Source organism: Electrophorus electricus, chromosome 5 (genome assembly GCF_013358815.1).
Source record: "Electrophorus electricus isolate fEleEle1 chromosome 5, fEleEle1.pri, whole genome shotgun sequence".
In the NCBI taxonomy this organism is placed as follows: Eukaryota; Metazoa; Chordata; class Actinopteri; order Gymnotiformes; family Gymnotidae; genus Electrophorus; species Electrophorus electricus.
The window spans coordinates 26,126,251-26,145,016 of record NC_049539.1 but is presented as its reverse complement, the minus strand read 5'-3'; the positions used below and the strand labels follow the sequence as shown (position 1 = coordinate 26,145,016).

Here is an 18,766-nt window from a genome sequence, read left to right as displayed (position 1 = left end):
TCGTGTTCTACAAAGAATTCCGCTTATTGAAGTCACTTTCCACCCTTTATTAAAGAAATTATAAACACAAAACAATATCACTTCGTACTTTCAACACTCTCATAAAAATAAAAAAACAAAAAATATAATAAATTGTTCATTTCGATAATAACAGTTAAGACTTTTTAGAGTATCTGTGCATGTAAATATACAAATAAGCATTCAGAGCAGAGCAAGAAAAATTAATTTATGAACCAAAAAATGCAATGTCAAGTTTGCATTAAATAAAATAATAACAGGTGATATAAAAACTTGATCACTCAAAAACTAGTGAACTGTGTTGAAGGAAAACCTTTTACTACTCAAAAGAATCAGTAACACAGTTTTTTTAAAAAAGATGTTTAATTTTCTCTCATAAACTCAAAAGCCATACTCCCATTCCACAAGGAAAAGTTGATACTTTTGTGATCCAGCCTTATGATCACTAGTATTAAAGTGCTGCTTCTAGCTCCTTGGAGGGCAGTCAGGTTCTAAGTGAAGTGACCTCGGCAGGCTCAGTAATTGCAGTAAATGGGCATTTCCTACACTCTGCAAAAGCTACAGTCAGTGTTCCCGCTCTAGGCCTGAGAGACAATACATTTATCAAAAGTGTGTTGATATCGGAGTCGGATCAATGCAGATATTTGGATGAGGCAAGGAGTACTGTTCTCAGATCAGCACTTCCTTTTGGAAATATGCAAATAGGAGCCGGACATGAAGGAGTGCTTCTTTGCAGCTTTGTCAACACGGAATAAGCATACATGTCCAATAAGCACATGTTTCCAAAGATCATGAACAAAAACAAGCAAACCAAAACAAGAGTGTCCATAGACAGGAGGGTCTGCATCTTATTTTAGAATAACAAACATGTCAGAATAACACTGCGTAACTTTGATCCCACCCCAGCACTGGCTAGCTCAGCACGGCAAAACCAAAACACAAAACAAAAACAAACAAAAAAAAGCATTGTAAAACACAAACGAAAAGTGGCAAAGATAAAACCCTCATCATGTTTGTATTGGCTCAGAAGGAAACCAGCAGAGAACTAAAACAGTGTCCAAACAGGGATGGCGGGAGAGGAGGCGTTCATGGCCTCTGGTCGTACTCGTTAACCCTCTTCTTGATGTAGGAAAGTCTGGATTTGAGCTGCTTACACTTCTTCTTCTTCACTTGGTAATCTGCAGACTACAGAGAGAGAGAGAGAGAGAGAGAGAGAGAGAGAGAGAGAGAGAGAGAGAGAGAGAGAGAGATATTATGCCCCACCTTCCCATCCCCCAAGTTTCACGATTCAATGCCAAGACTTTGTTTGATACTGACGTCTTGATTGATTACAATGCCAAATAAAGTTGTACTGCGTAAGCAGCATTGTACATCGCATATGTAGTTAGTGGGCGATTTGCAAAGAAAACCTGTGTGAAATGACCACATGACAAATGTAAACGAGGCTTTTACATATACTAAATCTTCTCGATAGTCAGTTTGTAAAACCACCTGTAAGTAAACTGAAACTGACCTGAAATTTGAGAGTGCAGAATTAGAGGTATTAGTTGAACAGGTAAAAAAATAAAAGAACATTTATAAGCTTCAGGGCTAATGAATGAATGAATAAATAAATAGTGTAAGGTGTGTTAAGACACAATGATATAGATGATGAACTGCACAGAAAAAAGAAAGAAAAAATAATTCCAAAATAATGTCCTAGATAAGCACAAAGCGTATTATTTTGGCCTGCTGACAAAGTTTATAATACCCCAGCCTTGAGCTTTATACATTCTCCTTTCTTGTGGTCTTTTCATCCCCACGGCAACAGCCATGCCATGCAAAGATAGTGACTACCTGCCCTTCAGTACCTGACTGATTCACACACACTCCGACTCCATTCCCAAAAAGACGTTTAGGCTTAGTAAATTACCTTCGTGGGAGTCGCATTAACCTATTTACACGGAAACCGCCCTCTACTTCGCCTGTCATCTGTCGATCCCGTTAGCAGATCAGCTTGGACAGGAATGTACGAAACAACGTATTATACCACGTCTTGGACCGCTAGCTGATCGACTGCACACCGACATACCGAGCAGTGCTGCGGTCCCTGACAAAGCCGCATGCGTGTCACAGATCATTTTTAAACCCATGTTTGACTGAAAGGCTACAGATTAAAGGTCATATGACAAACCAATCTAGGGTTTTTGAAAAGCCTTATAAAACTGTCATTTGTGGAACCCTGTCACACAAAGCATTAGACAGTTGCAACAGCATTTCCTGTCTACGTTTTGAACCCAAAATGTGATTGAGCTTTTTAGGTGTTATAGCCCCACATTCGCTAAAATGCATCAAAATCGGCAGGCTACCTCAAAAGTAAAACTGAGTGAACAGACATACATTTTCATCTTAAAAGGAGCTGTTCTAGTGGCCCACTCGGTTCGGACTGTGAGGTGCGATAAATCTTAGCAACGGCGAATGCCCAATTTAATCATTTGAAAATGATTTATAAAACTGTTTGGATGAATCAAACCATCACCCACAGGTGGGAAGTAAAAGTTTAAAAATATAATACATTTGCTTTGTTAAATGTAAACTACTTCCTTATAAACCAATTCTCCTGGCTAAACATTAACTAGCCTACATTAAATTAACATGTAACATTTGTTTACTACAGGCTAGCGTGGTTTTTTAGGTGTTTGTGTGACCGTGTAAACTATAAATTTATCTTAAATCTATGCACTAAAGTAGCCCTACATGTTATGTCCTACTTTATACACTAATGTGTTAACATTACCTATCTACATTGTACAGTGTGTTCCCATTTTATTAGGCATCCATATAGGAACACTGGGAAACATTAGGTGTATAGTTACAGAATCCACCCTGTGTGTTCCTCACAATCTTATCAGCTGTCCTCTACCTTATCAATCAGTGGAACAGGACCACCGCTGTCTAAGTGAACACTGGGTACAAATCAATACTGTTGTGCCCCATACACTTGTATCAGCATTTGCCACTGCTGTGTTGACAGAGGTCCACCACAAATATGGTGGTCTGTACGGATTAATGGGTAATCCGGACACACCGCATTGATAAATCGTGAGCAACATATTGGCTGTAATTTTTATCTGCAAAAAGCACCCATGGTAAGGGTTTCTGATAAAATGGCCAATGCATGTATCTATAAAATAGGCGGATGTAATAAACTAGACACTCACTGAATGTTGAATGTTTTTCCTATATGATAGGTATTTGACAAACACCTAAAATAAATAAATAAATACGGTAGCTAATATAAAGTTCATTAGCTCCATACTAACTATAATTAAATGCCAAATAACCAGTAGAATTAATTAAAGAATCTAGTTAATATTTTGATAAAGAAGACATAAGTATTTAAACTTTTAATAAGCATGTTGGTAAAGTTTTGATTTATCCATATTCTCTCCATATTTTCAAAACTGCCGTTAACTCTTCCGACCTTCACTGTCCTTTTGTAACTGCCACAGCGTGCAGTGGTCATGACTGAGCTGACAAAAATCGGCGGACCAACAGAGATTTGACGTGAATGTCTCGTTCTGAGACCCACTCCCTAAACTATACTAAAAGACAGAAGAAAAAGAAAGATGGCAGATGGAGAAGAGATTCCAGAAGCTTCAGCAAAATACTCCAGCAGAAAATCACGAATGTGGCAAAATGTGTGGGAATTATTAGAAATCTTTTTGAAAAAGTTTAAGTCTCATCATTTGTATTTACTGTATACTTCTAACATTTTGATACAATTTGGCATGTGAATTTTATAATTTTATCTGAAGCATTTGGCACAAAATTAATTCTGTAATTCTCCCTGACAAACAATCTACGTCTCAACTGCTCAAAAGCCACTTTAACCGATCTCTGAAAAAGCCCGACGTTAACTGATCCCCTGTTTATCTCTGCTGTTTAAAACGGATTAAACGAGTCAATGAAATAGGGATCACAACCTCAATTTCAATTCACCTGAAGTCATCCATGTATCTCAAGAAAGGATTCTATACACCGTGTCTACATATTTCCGAAAGTGTAACGTTGACATTACCTGCTTCAACTCCTTCAGTCGGGTGTACACCTGCATGGCATCCTGTTAAGAACGAAGAGCACAAAAACACAATTAACAGACAAATCAAACCGATTCCAGCTTGACTTGGACTCGTGTCAAAACACCACGACTATCTGGCCACGGCTCTTCTGGTGCGGAAAGGCCCCCCCACCTGGAAGTGGGGGCTCCCCTCCTCAAAGCAGTCCAGCTCTCGGTCCACCTCGGCCAGGCCCAGGTTGATGTCGTCCAGCTCGGCCTGCAGTCGCTTGTACTCCATGTGGTCCCTGTCGAACTGCCGCTTGTACCTGAGCCTCTCGTCATCGTTAGTGATGCGCGGGAAATCGCTAAGAGTGAGCGAGTGAGGGGGATAGAGAGAGAGTGGGATAGAGAGGTTACCTAATGCCATTAAATAATCTTTTTTATTTTATTACTTATGGCCTTTGATGGGGGCAGTAAAAGGGAATATAAACTAGACAACATCCTTGTACATTTATGTACCATGAGCACTACACAGTAACTATATGCAGTACACAATATGTCCGATACATAAGACACAGATTAAAGTGCAAGTGTTGGGTAGGTGTTGGGTTAAGTTATGAGAATACTGCTGGTGTTACTTATACTCATTTTTCTTCATCCGCACGTGCGCTTAAAAATGCATATCTAAAGTGGTGTTTAAAGAACAGGATCAATTTTTCCTTCTTTAGCCAAGTAGCTTTAACAAGGAATCACTGTATATATGACTGCATGTGTGTTAATAAAGTATAAATGACTGCATGTGTGCTGATACTGTATAAATGACTGCATGTGTGCTAATATTGTATAAATGACTGCATGTGTGCTGATGCTGTATATATGACTGCATGTGTGCTGATACTGTATAAATGACTGCATGTGTGCTGATACTGTATAGATGATTGCATGTGTGTTAATACTGTATATATGACTGCATGTGTGCTGATACTGTATAAATGACTGCATGTGTGCTGATACTGTATATATGACTGCATGTGTGTTAATACTGTATAAATGACTGCATTTGCATATGAAGGGTGCACAGATCAGCATAGGATAAGCGATCACAAAGTGAGAATTCATTTAGGAAAAACTGTCCAGGAGGGAAGACTATTGGAAAGTTTGGCTGAAGAATATTAAGGAATATTTAGATACGATTATATTTTCTTAGAAAACAGTCAGAATAGCCAGAATATCTCTGGATTGATGACAAACCCTTAATGGCCATGTGGGTCCCTGCATTGTTTTGATTTTAATTCTAGATGTACATGCAACCACTAGCATCACAAAACCACAGCAACACCCAAGTGGCCACAAGTTGCTTGAGCTGAGCCAGAAGACCAGGAAAGCTCCTCCACTGCGCTACTGTACAGAAATGACAAGACTGGAATGACGTTCGGCTCCCCGAACACTCCCTGCGTTAGACATGTGGGCAGAGAGAGAGCACAGCACACACGGGACATAGGGGCATGGAGGCACGGTGGCTTTTACCCTCCAAGATTCACTCTCAGCCCAGTTTCAACTGAAAAAAAAAGCCCACAACACCCAACAAGCTACAGCCGAGTCCCCAGCTGGGGACTGTTGTTAATGTTGTGAAAGCATCTTACGTGTCATAGTCAGTTTCCTCGAGGTCGTCGGCCGATTCCGTCCCTGTGTCTAAGTCTCTTAGTTTACTCTTCGTATCACTCAGTGTGCTGTTCAAGTCAGAGCTACTATGAAAGGGATAGACAAGTTACAATCACTACACATGTCCAAAACGCACACATCCAAAACAGTGACACCCTAAACAAACAGGCGCGTTAGGAACAAGACACCTGAAACGAAAGGAGAGGTGAACGCAACAACAGAGACACTGTAAACATAGGGCAAAAATACACAAGCCCAAAGCTTTAAAGCTTCAACAAGCAACATATTTATGCTTTGTGAGTGATATTACTGGATGGCTGCTAGACAGGAAGAAGTAAAGTGTCATTGGTTACTGCAGAAACCTTTCAGTCACTGCACAACATTCCATCATTACTACCTAATGGCAGTATGAGAATGTGCATAATTTCACATAATGTGATGCAAAATTATATATATATATATATATATATATATATATATATATATATATATAGTCTTAATCGTGGTTTTATATGGTTTTACAAGTAAATTCTATGTAACAGACTAATTTTAAACTGAATTTGCAATGTATAAATTAATTCAATCTGTAATCATGTTGTGGCTACATGAAGATACGCAAGACACCCAACACCTGACAGCCTGCGGCTCATTTGTTCATTAAATGTTTAATTTATTAAACATCAGTTTCACCTCTTTCACTGAGTGGGCCTGATTTGAATTCTCGTGGAACAGGCTAGTCAAGCTCGACCAATAAACAAAAGAAAGTCTTCCAAAGATCCTGTACAGCAAACATTCTCAAAATGCTTCTTTCACTTCTTTGATCTTCTACCCACTAGCTTTAAGCTTTAAGTTAATATTTGACAATGAACAAGAAAAGTATTTCTGTTTTATTTTCAAGCTGTTCTAAGGCATTTTCCTTTTTTTCTCTCAGAGAAACTCACCCAGGGAGATAGAGTGGTTTCTCCACATCCGGGGTTTGACTGAGATTCCATGATGTGCCAATCTGGTCGTTGTGGTCTTTCACCAAAGACTCGGGCTCACCAGACACATCAGTCACCTGTCAGGTCAGAAGTTAGATAGGTCACAGTTCACACCAGCCTTAGAGTACAAAGTGACCTAACTTTGTGTTCAGGTATTTAATGAACAAGCTCTGTTTCCCAACGTTGTCATAACAGCAAGAAAATGGAACGAAAAAATGGTGTACTGTAGCTTTAAGGCAAAGACTAACATTGGTGCTGTTGGGAAAGTGGGCTGTGGTCGCGTTACCAAAATATTTTTAAAAACCTCAGTGATTTCAAACTGGAGAAAGCATATTAATTATGGTCATTTGAAGTGTTGGGACAATTCTGAAGTTTTTTTGACATCATCAGCAAACAGAGGACATGTAGCCTGTTCCATCTTCATATGGTAAACAGCATGTGGACACATTAAGCGCAAGCAGAACCGGTTCCCCTAGTTCCTAAGCAGATAGTATCAACAGATATCAGCACACAAACACAACAAAAACTACCACAGCTTACACCATTCACCTGTCTGACCCACAGGCGGTATATTCCTCCTGACCAGCTAAAACTGGATCAAAAAGATGTTGAGATAACGTGAGAAATTCAAAAATTTCTGAGAGCATTTAGACAAGAGTCATACTTATAATTCCCCGTGTGCCATGTTATTTACATAACCGTATTTTATGACTTTTGACCTCATGTGATTTCACCGCAAACCAGTGAAAGTGCCTTTCAAGGCCTCTGGATGTGCACAGAAATAATTAGAAGCTGGACATGGTTCACTTGATAGCCCATACTATAAATAACTGGCCTCCATGAAGGCATACGCACCCATTTCTCGACACCATGAGAAAAGCCGTCGTTGAAAGTTTTGGGTTCCTCCCAGAGCACACGGTGCCTGCTGTACCGGTTGATCTGCTGGCGGGTCTTTGCAGCGAACACCAGCAGAATGATCAGTGCCACCACCACCAGGAAACCTAAAACGATGGCAACAGCCTGGGAGGGAAGAGGGAAAGATTAGACTGTTACACCACAAAAACATTAGTGGTCCTGCCCCATGTTGAAAAAATAAAAAAAAAATAAAAAAGAGCATAGTTCCACAGTGGAATCATGATGTGGAAAGCGGCAAATCCAGATGTTAATCCAGAGGAACGGTGGGCGTATTTCCTACATCCCATGGCAAGGAAGCATGAAGGAAAGATGGAAGACAATTTTACAAAATGATTTCCAAATCCGGGGTTGGACCTAGATGTACGGGGTTCTGCAGGACTCACTCACCTCTTGAGGTTCCACCACACAGTAGTGATACATGTACTGGTTGATGAAGATGCCCGACGCTTGCGGCTGGTTCTGATACTGGGCACACAGCTGCCAGATCATATTGTACATCATGGAGCCCGAGGACTGGGCTGTGGGGTTGATGGCCACCAGGTACACGATGGTGGCGACGAGCATGAGGAAGGCCAAGATGACGGTGATGATGATGGACGCCAAGTAGAACTTGGGGGACTTGGAGGCGCTCTGCCTCGACACCGCCAGGATGAAGATGACCAGCATGGCTATGAAGATGATGGCCGAGATGCCGATGATGAAGCCCTTGCCGGTCACGGGGTCGACGTATCCACCGTATCCGTATCCGCCGTATCCGCCGTATCCGCCGACCCCGCTGCCGTACATGCTGCCCCCGTATCCGTACCCTCCTCCGTAGGAGCCGCTCCCGTAGCTGCCGTAGCCCATGTTCCCAATCCCGCCCATTCCCAGGCCTCCCATGCCCATGGCCTCCATGTCGTAGTCCCACGCCAGCGTGGACGCCACGCAGACGAACACGCCCACGCACATGATGATGATGATGATGGACATGATCTTCATCACGCCCGGAGGCGACTTCCAGCGGTAGTAGTGCAACAGCTGCTCATCGGGGTAGTGGGAAAAGGTGTGTTGAGAAGATCGATGGGGACTAAAGGAAGACAGAAGTAAACAAACAAACAAATAAACACACACGTCCTAATGTTGCTATAGTGATGTCCTAAGACGGGGGTTGCCAAGTTCTGTCTACCGTTCTGCACAGTGTTGTTCCATCCCTAATTTAGCACATCTGGCTCTAATATTAAGATGTTGCTGAAGGACCTCATTAACTGAGTTTGGTGTGTTAGATTAGCATAGGAAGTGCACTCCAGAAGTGGAGTAGGAGTTGGGCAGCTATATCCTAAAATATATTTTCATAGTTTTATTTATTTGCACCTATAGTGTAATAGGTTATGAAGTATATGAATACTTACGATCTATACTTGTTTGATGCCATTCCGTTTTCTGGTGGACCTCTAAGAATTCTTTACTGAACCGGTTTTACTTTTTGCGATGAAAAAACTTCCTGGGGGAGAAAATAAGCACGAAAATCACATTTTACTCCATGTTACACAATATTTTACACTATTACTACGTTGCTGTCCATAGGCGTACAAGTCTTCCCAGATAGCGGGGGACAATATGAAGGGGCTCGCCGTGTGTGCTAAATTCCACAAGTGTAAATTAAAATGTAAATGTGTGGGGCTGTTCCCAAGTACAAGAATTCCCGGCGTCACACTTTACGCAGAAAGCGCGTCAGTAACCACCTTGCGACCGCGGCATATTCTCCAGGTCAGATACACACATTACAGCATAATGGCGTGATTTAACGAACCTGATTAAAATTCCAGATTTATTTAAAGACAGATAGCTAATAATAAAGAAACAACTTTGGCGCGGCCATCTGTGAAGTATAAATATTCTATAGGTTACTATACTGTCATTTAAATATCAGCACTCAGAATGTTTTCAAAGAGAATATGTAGCATACAACGTATGTACTAAGATTAAAAAAAGGTTATTTTTAATACAAATTGGAAATGGAAGGATCGAGTATAAAATAGCAGATATAGAAACGCGCCAAATTACCCAAATTAAGCAAAAGTAACCGCTAACGAAAAAATACGAAATTTTTGTCTTATCTCTAATTTATCGTCATAATGTATTTGTTAAAGATAAATAAATATTCAGCGTATTTTCTATTAACGGCAGCCAAACAGGCGAAAGAGCGCAACACGTTCAGGACTCACCTGTATGTCTCCACTACGAGCGCCGTCTGGTACTTTACGCTTTCCCTCCACCAAGGTGTTTTGGATTACGAGCAATGGTGAACGCCCCGAGGGCTCTACAACTGGTAGATCGCTGGAAAGTGCCCCGCCTCAGCCCTGACAGTCCTCTACTGCATGCAGTCTATATGAGCAAGGAAGGAGATTGTGGGAGTTGGTGGCTGGAAATGCAGTTTGCGCGAAACTCCCACTGTGAAGAAGCAGCACGATCGGAGTGTGACCTAAAAGGAGCTTTGATTTATGTTTGCGCACGGAATCAAGCGACGGGGGAAGTGGAAAATGCGTTTTTGTCTGTTTCGCCTAATCGGTGTTCCAGGCCAGAACTTTTTTTTGTAATCTGTCCAAAACTCTGGACTCCTGCCGAGTTTTTTGGGCCTGTTTAACCCCCAAATCGTAATTGTGGAGGCTATTGAGAAGTGGAATGCCAACGAAAGTTACATGGACTTCTTTATTTTAAGGCCCAGATTACAAGTACACAAATCAGAATTTAGCAGTGGTTTAGGGTTCAAATCTGCGTGTACATCGCTCACCCAACCCAGCCTAACACTTTATATGGGTAATGTGAGCAGGAATTATTGGGGGCACATCCCCACCCCAAAAACTATGGAATTTAGTAACATGATTTAACGCAACCGTCTCCAACACAAACGTACAGAGCCTATCTAATTACATACATAAAGCGGATGAAACCAGTTACATCCCGTAAGGCGAAACTCGCATCGAAAACCTGGCAAACCAGTTGCCGTGTGTTGAATTACGCATGCGCCACTGCGGCATCACCTCACTAAACCTCTACTAGATCCTCAAATAGCAGAGCCCCGGTGGGTGACACAGTGGGGTAAGTAGAAGGAGGACGTACCAGAGAAGATACAAAAAAGAACAAAACTCGAAACCCATCCCAAAGAATGCATGGATGTTTCTGCTCCAATTTTCACATCCTTAAGTCAGTGCTTTGGTGCTGATGTGACAGTCGGCAACTCTTGGCACCCGGAGCTGGACAAGTGTTTCTGGTGTACTTGATATAGCTGTAAACAGTGTGATGCTTTTTGTTCAGAGCAAATGGTTTAAAACATTGGAAGCTTGAAGGAAGAAAAATTAATGGAAGATCTTTGTAACCCCTGATAAAAGTCAGAATGGCCCATCTATCTATCTATCTATCTATCTATCTATCTATCTATCTATATACACACACACACACACACACACACACACACACACACACACACACACACACACACACACACACAAAAAAAAAATTAAGATGCCATAGCAACACATTTCTGTTTTTACTAGAATGATGGCAATATAAAAGTGCAGGGAGGAAAAAAAAATTTAACGATTAGGTATAAAATTAACAAAATTACAAATCTCAGTTAAAATACACTTGTAAAAAAAAGGTTACACATTTTTAAGTCACACATAAAGGGCTTAGCAAAAAACCAAACAAAAAACAAAACATGAATTGTCTAAATTATCTAGGCCCAAGATACACCAAATTCAGAAACCACTCATCATGTCATCTTCCTTTCATGCATACAATTTGTCAGATACATCGAAGTAAAATTACACCCTTCAGAAAATTCACATTAAAAGATTTCATATTATAGAATGACAATTAACCACTGTTTAGTAGTTTTTCCTTAAAAAGAAAGTGTTCTTTCGGCTTCATTACCCTTCATAAAGGAGGACCCGGGGGGGGGGGTCACAAAACCTTCAGTCGCAACATCTCATCTTGTAATAAGCAGTCTAAAAGTTCTGTGGCTCAGAATGTTGATGTAGGAAAACTGAAAATGCCAGCATTAGAGCCAAAGCTGGACAGACATACTAAAATTACAGCAGGGCGCCAACATCTGCAGGCGGTTCCAGTGATGGCCCAGAGCCAAGGCCGTGGTCACTGTCGGAGAACAGACTGACGCGGAGCTGCACCACCCATCTTAACTGTAGCCATCATTCCAATCCATCACTTTGTCGTACTCTTGTATCTTCTGCTTGATGTGAGAGAGCTTGTTTTTCAGATATTCACACCGTTCCACCTTCTCCAAGTAAGTGGGGTCCTGCACACACAATTAGTGAGGAAATGTAGGTTAAAATTACACCTGAACATCCTTCTTTCTTACTTTACAGAGCCAATTTTCCAGCACAAATTAAAATCAAACCTCTTAGGATTACACCAGTCTTTCACCAAGTGTGAAATTTAACGTATAAATAGCTGTCGTGCGCACACGGAAACCAAAACAATAACACTTAGTCATGAAACTCACATGAATGCAATGAAACACGAACACTGACCCTGACAGGATACAGAGTGGTGAGTATAAGGGCAATAAATACTGCATTAACGTGTCAATGACTGCAGTTGAAAGACTTCCGCCTGGTGAACAGTCTTTACGGCAAAGGAAGTGACTGCGGTGTTTAAGACCCCCAACTACTTACAGCTTTTTTTCTGTGGTATTCCTGCATGATGGTATTGATCCGCTCTTGCTCCTGGAACGAAATAAACGAAACGTGAACATCGCCATAAATTCATGCCCAACACAGCTAGCCGACCACATCAAAATTAAGTCTGACCCGACTAACCTGAATGTTCCCAAGGCAAAAATCTCTCACACGGATTTAAGAATGCACGCAGTTTATGAAAACAGTAGCCCATATTTATCAGACTCGTCACAGTAACAGTGATCATCTGGGATTTTTTTTTCCTGCCATTTTCCCAATTAATGGAATACAGTTATAAGAACATTGCTCACACCAGGTCCTAGATCAGTGGTCTTACTTTGAGATGACTGATAAATATGGGCCAGAAGGATAAAGAACATCCATGTCCATGAGAGCGAGAGTGAAAGGATGAAAGGGAAAGAGAACTATAGTACAACAATAACAGAGAACACCGAGATACCGAGATACTCTCATATACGCAGGTACTTTGAACAGAGCATCTACGGCATTAACTCAGCAGCGCTACCTGTAATAGAAGAAGATTTCAGAGCATAAAGCTTTAAAGGACCCTAAGCTACTGCGTCGGCGGCGACCCTACCATCTGACTGGCCGGTTGGGACGGCAGCTTCTTCACGATGACGTCCAGATCGTCGAACTTCTTGGCCAGCACCTGCACCTCTGCGTGGAGCTCTTTGTACTCCGCGTACTGGTCGTTAAACACAGCTCTGTACTGGTCCCTCTCCTCATCAGTGTGGATGCTGGGGTACTTCCTGCAGGGGCCAAGCAGTAAACATGCAAACCCGGAACATTTATCAGGTACACGTTTAAATAATTAACCTGCATTGGGTTTGTTTTTTTTGTTTTTTTGGTGACACCTATATTACAATTTAGCATGAAATAAACTTCATCTGTCAGGTAGCTTTTATGGAATATTGTTTAAAGTGTTTTCCTTTGGAATTAAAAATATAACTCCAAAATAAAGCGTTTGCAAATGCAAATGCCTGAACTCACGCCACATAATCCGCGATGACGACAGGCTTGGGTATGTGTCCGGCTGGTATGTGACCCCTCAGGAACTCTGGCTCCATCGTAAGGGGCGGCGCGATCATTCCACTGTCCGTGGACTCGGGGGGCGCACCCAACAGGGGTTTGTAGATCAGGCCCGAGGCAGTAGACTCTCCGCCAATCTGGGGATGGAGGCAGAGCATCATTCAGACTGGGCAGGGCAAAAGGGTACTGGGATTCCAAGGGACTTTGAGGTCAAGCAAATATTTACCATGGTCAGCGGAACCGAAGCAACTGTCTTCATCTAAACAGAACAATTAGGGAAGCAATTACCGAAAGGTTATTGAATATCACTGAACAGGCAGCAATACATACAATTTCCCCCACCCCAGACAAATTTGTCAGTTATGATTGTAGTGGCTGTGGTCAATGTTACATGATGCTACAGTCCTCCTATAGTAGATGTTGTTTTAAGGGTCCCCTCAGCCTTGCTGATCCGCTGCCCTGTAGTCTCATGGTTACACCACTTAACCCCCCTGATTAATCTAACCAAGGCCCACAACTAAAACCGACCTATGCATTTCCTTAAATGCATATTTCCTTTAAAAAAAACAAAAGATCACAGAGAGACAAACATCTTAAACGGTGTTTTTTTCTTAAAATTGGCCTGGGATGACAAACTAAACCTTGAATCTTTGCCCAAATTACACCTTGTTTAGAAGGAGACCACTGATTAGTTATGGGCAGATATGTAAATTGCTGGCCAAAACCAATTTGATCACATAGACAAAAGCTGTGATTTTTTTTTCTTTCAATTTCATCACCTGATACCAGTTGTTGGCCGATATATCATCACGTCCCTCACCTCGTTCCTAAAGTCTTACCTCCTGCTCCAGTGCCTCCCTGCGCAGACGTGCTGCCTCATGCCTCCACAGCACGAGGCACACGGCGGCACTGACCAGGTACAGCAGCGTGTTGAGGAAGAGGAAGATGATGGCCGCCGTCTGGCCGGCCTCCGTGCGGCAGAAGGCGGCGTTGGGCCCCTGGTTGAACTGCGGGTAGTAGCACAGGCCGCCTCGCAGAGTGTCCCGCACATACACGACGGCCGCCGCCAGGTAGAGGAAGGCCAGCACGGCGTTGAACACGCACTCTGTGATGGGCCACCAGCCTGAATCCAGGAGGATGGTGCGATAGTACATGGTCATGCCCAGCACGAGCAAGATGACCGTGGCGATCCACGCCAGGCCGGCCACCACCAGGATGAAGGGCGTGCGCGGGCCGTTGTAGTCAACCCCATAGCCGCCATACATGCTGCCCATCGCTCCGAACGAGCCGCCGTAGACGGAATGCTGTGTGTAGCCGAACATGTTGTACCACTCGTTGTCCTTGTGCACATAGGCGCACACGCAGGCGAACACGGCGGCACCCAGGAGCAGCTCGGCACACCCAAGGATGCGCAGGAGCCCAGCCCATGACTTCATGTAGGCGTAGCGCTGGTGGTACTCCTCCACCCGCTCGCTGTAGGTCATGGCCGTGCGCGCCGACTGGCCCGACGCCGACTCTGCCGGCTCGCCAAGCAGGGCAGCGTGCTCCCGCCGCGAGGCATAGCTGCCCCCTGAGCCGCCGTACGGGTCCAAGTAGGAGCTGGGAGCGCCGGAAGAGGGCGCGCGGGAGTGCGGAGGAGAGCAGCGCACGCCTGCCGTGGAGGAGTTGACGGGGTCGGGCGCAGGCAGCACAGAGCTGGGCTTGCTGCTCCGAAAGCTGGCGCCCCGGAAGAAGTTCTTCACCGAGTCGGGAATGAAACGCCGCACCGGTTTGATGTCCATGGCATCGTCGGGCTGGTCCTCAACATCGCTGGGGTAGAATTCCGTGCCCACAGGTGGGAAGTCTGGGAGAGGAGGCGGCGGGAAGGGCTCATCGCTGAAGGGTGAGTCTGCCCTGCTGGGATACGGGATGTCCTGGTCCCGAGCCAGGGACCCGATTGGTACCTCATCATAGTGTGGAGGCGCTTTGATCTGATCGAAATAGGCTGCGGACCCGTTTCCTGCTGACATGGGTTTGGATCTTAGTGCTTGAACCCTGAATGAAAACTGAAGGGAAAACACGTGATTTAACTGGATAATGCAGCAGACAGAACAGTTTTTCTATGCCTCGCTGTAATTAGCATCTATCTGTCTTTATCTTTTGGGGGAAAAAAAACATTCAAAATTAAAGAAACGAGGGTCCGCGTTTTTTGTAAGACTACGAAAGCGTTTAATCCGAAAACGCCTCTGGGAATAAAAGCAAACCACAGCGTTGCAACCACTGACTGCTGTAAGTAATATTGGCATAATTCAAATGTAAAAAAGTGATCCGGTACAACCCAAACGTGTTCAAGACGTGTAGCACTTTAGGGATCGAGTTTCAGCAACCAGACGCGAGCGGTCGAGATCGCCAAAAAGGACGTTAAACCACATTTCATATCAACATACCGCCAACGATCGGTTCTAGAGAGATGAACTATTGCCTGCGTTTCCTGGCAAATGAAAAACGGCAAGTAGACCAGCGAAACAACAGCGTGGCTAACGTCCAAAATCTTCTGAGAACTATTTGGCATTTACGCACTAATCAGGCCATTTTTTTTGTAACGATATCAGGAGTAACCTCAATATTATTGAACCAAGCGCTTACGCCTGCTGCTGTTTATTCCAGAAATATTACTTACCTGTTATCGGCAAATACACCTGTCTTCGGCAGCTGGACCACGTGACTTGCCTCGCCCTAATGCAGGTGGCGTCATTGTTTCGGTCATTCAGACGGAAATAAACTAAAGTCCCGAAACCCGACAAACTCGTCTGCCATGTTTTATTGCTTCTTTAGCTGAAACGTAATATTTCCATCAAAACAGCCCAGGAGTTCTACTACACACAGAGTTCCCACCTGCCAGCAAATTATATGAGAACTTTACTCTTTAAGACACTTACATGGAACTCGTTTTACGACATTAAAAATTATTCCTGCCAAATATATATATATGTATATGTGAAACTGGCTCAAGCAATTCTCATCCCATCATTTATCAGTCACTCAAAACACCCACTGCCTCTTCTTATTTATCCAATTTTTAAAAAAAGCAACTTTCAAAATGCAAATCTTAGTGATTAATGTTCCAAAAAAAGCCAAGGAGATAAAACTAACATAGTTGCCCTTCGAAGGATGAAACTAGAAATGTGCGACTTACATAAGAAAAAGGTTACTGACCACAGTACAAAACAGCTTATATTCTCCACACGTTATTATAATGATACTCATCTATTTGACCTCACATTTGTCCACCTGCTTCAACTTGTATTAATTAGTAGTTGAATGAGCTTTTCTTGCGCTGCACAGACCTTATGAAGAAAGTTGGAGTGGTAATTCAGCATCTCATTGTCAAGGTGCATGTATGTGAGGTGCGATATTTCTACAGTGTCTTTCAGAGTCTGCCACACAGAGCACTTTCAGTTGTTCTCATTGCTCCACTGCTCAATCCACTGCATGATCTGCTCCAGGTTCCTCTCCAGGTCCTCGGGGTCGTTACTGGGGAGCTGGTGCACGATCTCGCCTTTGTATGCCTCCATGGCTTCTTCGTAGATGGTCTGGAAGATCTCACACTGGACGTTGTCCTGCAGCTTCTTGCCCGTGTAACCCCTACACAAGACAGACCAGGGGCTGGGTCTATGTATACCGCCTCGGCAGAATGGCGGTCATCTAGAATTAGGCTCACCTGACTCAGTTATGTTTATCAAAATATAAATGACAAACTAAAAAAAAAAAAAAAAAAAAAAAGTGTTTTTTTTTATTCTAGTCCAGCATGTGTTACAATAGGAATTCGGATCAATATAGTAACGGTTCACAGTTATGATTGGTGTTCTGCATCAGTTTTTCCAGCTAAAAAGTACATGCCCCAGTACCAGAGCATGCCAGATGCTGTTTTGACTACTCTGGTATTCCCACGTGTGTATGCAAATTCCTAACTGACCTATAAACAGATTTGTCAATGCATTTATAGTTCACCATGGCAACAGTGTGCAACCCATGATTCACAGGTTTGATGAGAAATTAGCAGAAGTACAAAAAGTAACAGTAGTAACTACAGAATCATATGGGAATTAGTCACAGATCACTTACTCAGAGAACCTTTTAACTGAAAACCAGAGAATTTACATTTACGGCATTTAGCTGATGCTTTTATCTAAAGCAACTTAATTATGACCAGGTACAACTTGAGCAATTGAGGGTTAAGGGTCTTGGTCAGGGACCAAGTGGCAAGTTGGCAGTGTTGAGGCTTGAACCAGCAACCTTTTGTTTACAAGTTAAGTACCTTAACCAGTGAACTGCCACTGCCCCCTGAGGATTATGTCAGTTATGTGAGAGAAACCAACACTCTTGCAAGTGTTTGTTGACACAATTCATTTTTATGCCATCGTACCACTAACCTGTTTTCAAGTCGGTTATAAAGGTTAGTGTTGTCCGTGCGAAGGACAAACACAATGTGAAACCAGCGCTCGGGGAAGAAGTCACACCCATGGTAGTCCACGATAACGCCTCCATCAGCCATTTTGTCCTCTAGCTCATCAACAACCTGAGGGGGGAAAATTAGAGTAAGCAAAATCAATCAATCAATCAATCAATCATTCACCTGATAATCAACTTCCTCTTCCTCTTAAATTACTGTTGTTAAAACAAACAATTCTTCATATTAAAACAAACTGGTAATAAAAACTAAAATACCCAAACAACCTGAAACTATATTTCACTATTAATAATAATAATAATAATAATAATAATAATAATAAGTTTTGATTTATTCTGCCCTGGATCCACGCTCACCCTGTCTTCATCCAGAATTGGACACTGGTACTCGTCATCATAGCCATCGAACAGCTGACCTGAGTTTACAAAGACACAAAACCAAAAGATTACCTGGCCTGGCCTCAATTTAGCATGAATGTTCAAACGAGGAGCTACTTACCTTCCTGTGCCAGTTCTCCGACATTGACATAAACTAGCCCGGTCCTCTCAGCAAGCTCTTTGCCAAGGGTGGTCTTCCCGACCCCTGGGGTTCCTTGAAACACAAGCTGTGGTTACGTTTGAGTGGCAACACCGTAGATAAACAGAAAACTCCGCTATACTGGTTAACAGAACATTTACATGTCATTTAAGACATGTTAAATGCTCTCTACATTTAAGACAGCCAACGCAACTTCATCGACAGCTAACTCCTCGACCGACTGCCCACCTGTGAGGAGGATGTTTGGCCTCCTCATAATCCTCATCGCCAGAAGCTGGGCTGCCAGAACTGAACGCGAATAAACAGAAACGCTTGTGCAAGCTCAGGTCTCTGTTCGCCAATACTACCCGAGTTCAGTTAGTTTTTCAGACTTTAAGGTCTTATTTGAGGAGTGGGTCGGTGCGAAACAGAAACGTGCCCAACAGCGTGTGCTGCTCGC

General features: G+C 42.9%; 3 protein-coding genes across 3 annotated transcripts; all 3 read right to left on the bottom strand.

The window, feature by feature from the left end:
- Positions 1-83: 83 nt before the first annotated feature.
- oclnb (occludin b) lies at positions 84-9,091 on the bottom strand. The gene is made up of 8 exons (XM_027019885.2): positions 9,003-9,091; positions 8,002-8,680; positions 7,555-7,719; positions 6,661-6,776; positions 5,701-5,805; positions 4,251-4,422; positions 4,079-4,120; positions 84-1,203 (listed from the first exon to the last, which is right to left on the bottom strand). The coding sequence occupies exons 1-8, from the start codon at positions 9,023-9,025 to the stop codon at positions 1,105-1,107; spliced, it is 1,401 nt and encodes a 466-aa protein (XP_026875686.2). The 5' UTR covers positions 9,026-9,091; the 3' UTR covers positions 84-1,104.
- Positions 9,092-11,192: 2,101 nt separating this feature from the next.
- On the bottom strand, positions 11,193-16,073 carry marveld2b (MARVEL domain containing 2b). The gene is made up of 7 exons (XM_027019870.2): positions 16,000-16,073; positions 14,180-15,385; positions 13,567-13,599; positions 13,302-13,477; positions 12,889-13,060; positions 12,288-12,338; positions 11,193-11,908 (listed from the first exon to the last, which is right to left on the bottom strand). The coding sequence occupies exons 2-7, from the start codon at positions 15,347-15,349 to the stop codon at positions 11,789-11,791; spliced, it is 1,722 nt and encodes a 573-aa protein (XP_026875671.2). The 5' UTR covers positions 15,350-15,385; positions 16,000-16,073; the 3' UTR covers positions 11,193-11,788.
- Positions 16,074-16,125: 52 nt separating this feature from the next.
- Positions 16,126-18,642, bottom strand: ak6 (adenylate kinase 6). The gene is made up of 5 exons (XM_027019872.2): positions 18,556-18,642; positions 18,289-18,381; positions 18,147-18,205; positions 17,753-17,898; positions 16,126-16,964 (listed from the first exon to the last, which is right to left on the bottom strand). The coding sequence occupies exons 1-5, from the start codon at positions 18,590-18,592 to the stop codon at positions 16,775-16,777; spliced, it is 525 nt and encodes a 174-aa protein (XP_026875673.2). The 5' UTR covers positions 18,593-18,642; the 3' UTR covers positions 16,126-16,774.
- Between the last annotated feature and the right edge of the window lie 124 nt (positions 18,643-18,766).